At 35.6% G+C, this 5,799-nt stretch overlaps 1 protein-coding gene and 1 long non-coding RNA gene across 4 annotated transcripts in view; one reads left to right on the top strand and one right to left on the bottom strand.

The window, feature by feature from the left end:
• LOC107662569 (acyl-CoA-binding domain-containing protein 4-like) overlaps positions 1-2,525 on the bottom strand; it is a 2,895-nt gene extending 370 nt beyond the window's left edge. The window contains exons 1-3 of one of the 3 annotated variants that reach the window (XM_016452632.1): positions 2,449-2,518; positions 1,442-1,562; positions 1,217-1,301 (exon numbers count right to left, since the gene is read on the bottom strand). In XM_016452632.1, the coding sequence (XP_016308118.1) occupies positions 1,217-1,301; positions 1,442-1,562; positions 2,449-2,479 (237 nt within the window). In that variant the 5' untranslated portion in view covers positions 2,480-2,518. Of the gene's footprint in view, positions 1-1,216; positions 1,302-1,441; positions 1,563-1,971; positions 2,036-2,327 lie in introns of those variants that run through there. The other 2 variants (XR_001631229.1, XR_001631228.1) reach the window with 2 other exon arrangements.
• A 582-nt stretch (positions 2,526-3,107) lies between these two features.
• On the top strand, positions 3,108-4,926 carry LOC107662570 (uncharacterized). The gene is made up of 3 exons (XR_001631230.1): positions 3,108-3,140; positions 3,613-3,707; positions 4,760-4,926. It is a non-coding gene; the product is annotated as an uncharacterized LOC107662570 (long non-coding RNA).
• Positions 4,927-5,799: the final 873 nt, after the last annotated feature.

The raw sequence follows: 5,799 nt of genomic DNA on the forward strand, positions 1-5,799 counted from the left end.
GTGCAAAAACAGGCAATATGGTGTCTAAAACTTAAGTCTCTTAATTAACTTATAGTTTATTGTACTGTTGTAAAAAAAAAATCAATAACACACTTTTATGGAGAATTATGGTAATTTTGTGGAGAAAAAACGGGCTCTTCATGTGAAATTGATTAACTATATGAAGTTGTATAAATATTAAAATTTTCTGCCCCATGTATTGAATTAGTGATCATTCTGAATATATTTTTATATTTTAATAGACTGAATCATGCAGTGAAAGAGCGCTAGAACACTAGACTTCACGTAATGCGTGCACTCTGTAAGTGTTTTGAATGTTTTGCATCGTGAGAATATTGAGCAAAATAGCTCACTTGTCATGGTGTTACTTAACTATATCATGTTACGAATAAACTAAGCATTTTGAATTTTTACCTCAGTGTGTTTCTTCTGAGTTTCTTTATGTGTGCTGTTACGCTCATTTGTTTTGAAGTCTCTCACAAAAAGACAAACAGAGTGAGCTTCAACAGCGCAACCTTGATACCAGAAATACATACACTATCCATTATAAATCGCTGTTTACATTGAATGTAGTTTAATAAAATTAGAAGAATCATTCTCGCATTTCCATGGTTCGCTGGTTATTATTATTTGTCACTTATGTTTTAATCGGGTCCGGTCGAAAAAAAAAACATTTTAAACTAGCTAGAAGGCTGATCAGCTGTAGCTCGACCTATCTTATTATTGAGGACAGGTGTGTGGCTTTCCTAATCAAGTCCAATCAGTATAATCAAACACAGCTGGACTCAAATGAAGGTGTAGAACCATCTCAAGGATGATCAGAAGAAATGGACAGCACCTGAGTTAAATATATGAGTGTCACAGCAAAGGGTCTGAATACTTAGGACCATGTGATATTTCAGTTTTTCTTTTTTAATAAATCTGCAAAAATGTCAACAATTCTGTGTTTTTCTGTCAATATGGGGTGCTGTGTGTACATTAATGAGGAAAAAAAATTAACTTAAATGATTTTAGCAAATGGCTGCAATATAACAAAGAGTGAAAAATTGAAGGGGGTCTGAATACTTTCCGTACCCACTGTATTTATATGGAAAAAAATAATTTGCTTGGCTGCTCTGACAATACATTTGATTTAGAGAACATTTTTGCTAAACTTACTTTTCCCTCAAGTTGTTTTATGAATATCTTATATGATATATTATCGAAGCTCTCCCACCTCTTGTGCAACTTCCTTCATTTCATCCACATAAGCAGCCATGGCACTCTCCCGACTCATGTCTCCAAGCTGATTCCAAGCATCCCTGACACAAGACCAGAAAAACATGCCATGAAGTTAAACCAGTCTTTAATGTTCTGAGGGCTCTGAAGACCATCACATGTACTTTAGTTAGGCACATTATAGCACTTGAATATGATGTTTATAACTTCTTAAAAGCATTACCATTTGTAACGGCCTACAGGGTCCCAGAATCCTGGGCGTGACGCTGTACATGGTCCACAGACTACCTGTTTGTATAGACCATAAAACCGCAGCATCACTTCATAAGAGGGTCTGTAGGAACCTGTGCAAGTGCAATTTAAAATTTACCCCTGGAGTCATGAGCTGCTGCAAATAATGCAAATCAGTGTGATGAGGTAGACTTATATAATTTATAGAGATGCTTGCAATAACAAGCTGTGTACATTTTATATCTGCTACAAAAGAATGATGTTATTGTACATAACAGTGATGATGTGGTCTGTAGGAACCTGTGCAAGTGCAATTTAAAATTTACCCCTGGTAAATTAAATGAGCTGCTGCAAATAATGCAAATCAGTGTGATGAGGTAGACTTATATCATTTATAGAGATGCTTGCAATAACAAGCTGTGTACATTTTATATCTGCTACAAAAGAATGATGTTATTGTACATAACAGTGATGATGTCATTCACCAATAATGTAATTTTTGCAAATGCTGGGCAAAGCTACCATTTTTGGGTAGGCTTTGAATGACGCCGACAGCCGCCTGAAAGCGCCTTTGACAGTCCTCGATCTTTGACAATAAGAGATGACATATCATATGGTGTCTATTTTTCCCACACTCCTGCAGCCGAATGTTCATTAACTAGACAACCTGTTAATTATATTCACTGGTGACAAATGTGTCATTCGGTCATTCATAAATCAAGTCTCGGAAGAAATTTTTCTTTCAGGTTGCTTGTACGATTACAATAATTTAATCATTATAAATTGTATTCGTCTTCCAGGAGACTTAGATTTTATGTCCTCTCTGATCTGAGGTTATTAGCCAGTGGGTCAAGCAGAGTAAGCGAGTTTCAACTCACCAGCCCTGTAACACTTTAACGTTACTGTAACGTTACTCCTGCTGCCATTACACACGAACCCTACCATATAACTGTAATAAGACAATATAACGACCGATCACATTACATCAAAGCGGTGCACCTTGTACAATCAGTGAGTTTGAGAACTGCATTATGCTGTCTTCTAAAAAAGGTGATCTTTCACCACCACTTGGAATTTCGGCCAGGAGATCACTTCCTGGTTCAGTCACGTGATAGAGTATTACGACGATGATTGGCCTCTGTTCCAAACTAGATAAGAAAGAGAAAGAAGCTGAGAAAATCTGTTTGAAAAATAATAATAATAATATTTTAGCCTACAAAAATGCAGTTTTACGTCGTCAAAGTTAACATGTAAATATGTTTGACAATTAATTACTCACTTAATTAGTTAATATTAAAGAAGGTGTGTGATTATTTTATTATGTTGACAGCCTATTTTAACAGTAAGAATAAAAAAAATGCATATCGTTTTGTGAGAAAATATTTATGTTTTAGTGTTTGCCTTTAAACGTCTTTCAGTGGCGATTCTCACTATTGGTGCGTTTAGTTTGCACACTTTAAGGCAAACATATTTTCTGAAAACTGTTTGGATTTAAATAAAAAGGTCAAATATATGCATTAATCATTACTGTAGCTGGCAAAACATTAATACAAACGTTAAACTTGTTTTGTACCTTACGCTTGAAATAATTAATTTGATCAGTTTCGAGTTGGTTGTTTTTTAATCGCTAGAGGGAGACATTTTGTTAATCCTAATCTCAGCACAGGATCGTCTGCACATCGCTGTATATGGTAAAAATTCATAATGTAGTCCAGCCATTTTCAACTCGTTTTTTATAAATTGTCGGTGTATTTGCGTTTTGAATTGAAGATATAGTAGCTGTATTATTATTTATTTTTCTGTGTCTGTGTCTAATCCCATTTAAACGAGCTGCTCTTATAAATCGTTGTTTATGATTCAGCTCTAGAGCATAAATAGGACAAGAACGTCTTTATTGGACACCTAAATCTGTGCTTTATATGCTTTTAAGCGGCACCAGTTTCTATCGTTATATTTATGTAGGTTAGAATTTTTGTACATCGTAGACTGAAATAAAAACCGAAGCCAATGTAAAGTGATGTCATAACAGTAGCAGCTCTTTAACATTCGTGAGCTCATTAAACGGGCAGTGTCTATTCCGTTTCCTGACATATATACAGATAGAGCTGCATCAGCACAGCACACTATCTAGACAACCAGCCGTTTATCACATACACTCTCCAGTTTAAGACGCAAGAGGACCTACTGCATCATGTTGAGAAAGAAGAATGGAGCCGGGACGTCCCAATTTAAACCAGACGATCCCCTGATAAAAATGGGTAAGACATTATTATTATTATTATTATTATTATTATTTTATTTATTTTTATTTTTTTGTAAGGTTTCACACAGTTATATTTATTTTAGTTTTGTATTTGTGTGGGCTCTACCACAATGGGCAATTCTCATTTCACTGATCATTTCATTGGTCATGGTCAATGAAAATGGCTCTTTTTATGACATTTGAGTTTTCCTGGCTTTGGCCTTTGGCATTGTCTTATATAGTTAAAGCTATAAACTATAAACTATATAAACCAAGAAAATATATCTAGAAAATATATATTCTAGATATACCACAATGTCTCAAATTGCTGTCCCTTTCCCTGAAAGGGACTGACTAATATGTTAAGCAGATACAATAGTGAATCCTCATAAAGAACTAGCAGAGGAATTAAATAAAAGACCCCTTTGGGATCCATTTCAAGAGGTTATTTATCACTTCCTGGAATAAATTGAGAGCTAATTGTATTGGGACTTAGTAGAGTGCTCATAATAATTCAGACAATTAAATTCTGTAAGGGGGTTCAAAATAGATTGCTGTCGTTTTTAGTATACAGTGGTTGACTATTAGTCATGTGACTATTGAGCAAGCTTTAAACATTGCTATAATAAATATGCTGTATTTTTGGTGTTTTTACCAGATTGTGAACTTTTAGCAAATTGTAACTTGTGCTGTTATACAGTGGTCCCTTTTTTTTTTACCAAATGCATGCAGTTCAAATTTCTTTATTTCTTTCTCTCTTTCTTTCGTTTACTTTTTGACTTATTGCAGTTTTTTAAACCACACAAAACATTGGTATAATTGTGGTGAAATTATTTTTGCTTTCACTCACATTAAGTGATGTTATGGTTACATACTAGTGAATATGCAGACTTGTTTTGATTAGTTACATGGAGAAAACTGTGGTAATTAATTTGCTCTGAATAAATGGCAGCTCAAATGCAAATGCTGGATTTCACTGTTTGCTCAGAGCTTGTAGTTTTGTTGCATAGGAATCTAATATGATTTTTAGAGTGCCACAATCATCAGACTTATTAATGAACTCTGCAGGGGTCCAGGATGATGATGATGTGGAAACAATGCTGCAGGGGTCCTCTATGACGAAGGTACGTTCTCCACGCTGGAAGAGGAAGCGCATGCTAAAGCTGATGAATGACGGAGTCACTGTCTGGTGTGAATCCAACAAGGCCACCAACAAAGCCAAAAGTCAGCAGTCCTGTGAGTTGTCATACTTAGATATAGTGTGTTTATTTATTAGAAGAATTTCTGAGTAGTTTCCAGAGTGTGATAGTTAAAAATAAGGTTTTTATGAAGCAGTAGGTGTGTAGATGATAAGTGATGCTCTGTATTCTGTGCTCTGGAACTGTAAGAGCCCCTCCTGGTAAATACACCTCCTATTTATGGCTGTCTAAACAGGCTTCAGGTCTACTGGCCGCAGCACCGACGGTCATTACAGGGCTGATCTATTTGTAGTTCAGATGGGGGGTTTCTCTAAGCTTCACTGTACACTCTAATTACAGTCTGTGACTGGGTGGGAAGAGAGCAGCCCTTCACTTTATGGTTTGCTCCATATAGTTAACATGAATTTATTATAATTGCCCTGGCAACTGTGCCCATGGCTTAAATTAGAATTTTGCTGTATAATTGATCTTAGTTAGAAAGATCATGTTTTGTGATGTGGCTGAGACATGTGTGTGAACACCCACTATTTTGAAGAATGTTGGTAACCAAACAGTTGCCGGTAGCCATTGTGGCTGAGACATGTGCGTGAACACCCACTATTTTGAAGAATGTTGGTAACCAAACAGTTAAATTATTTTCCCCCAGGTTTAGAACAAACTTGAGGGTGAATAAATGATGACAGAATTTTCATTTTTGGATTAACTATTTTTTCCCTGGGGTTTAGGAGCGTACAGTGTGAAACATCAGTTTATGAATATTATGAATGATTTAATAAAGCTAAAGTCTGATGTTGGTCTGTTGAAATCCACCTCTCAAACTCAGATGAACAGACAACACCTCTCAGACTCAGATGAACAGACAATAGTGTATACCCATTTTACGAAAGTCTTTCGTCAACTTTTAGCTCA

This window comes from Sinocyclocheilus anshuiensis, unplaced genomic scaffold, assembly GCF_001515605.1.
Source record: "Sinocyclocheilus anshuiensis isolate Anshui unplaced genomic scaffold, SAMN03320099.WGS_v1.1 scaffold1755, whole genome shotgun sequence".
NCBI lineage: Eukaryota > Metazoa > Chordata > Actinopteri > Cypriniformes > Cyprinidae > Sinocyclocheilus > Sinocyclocheilus anshuiensis.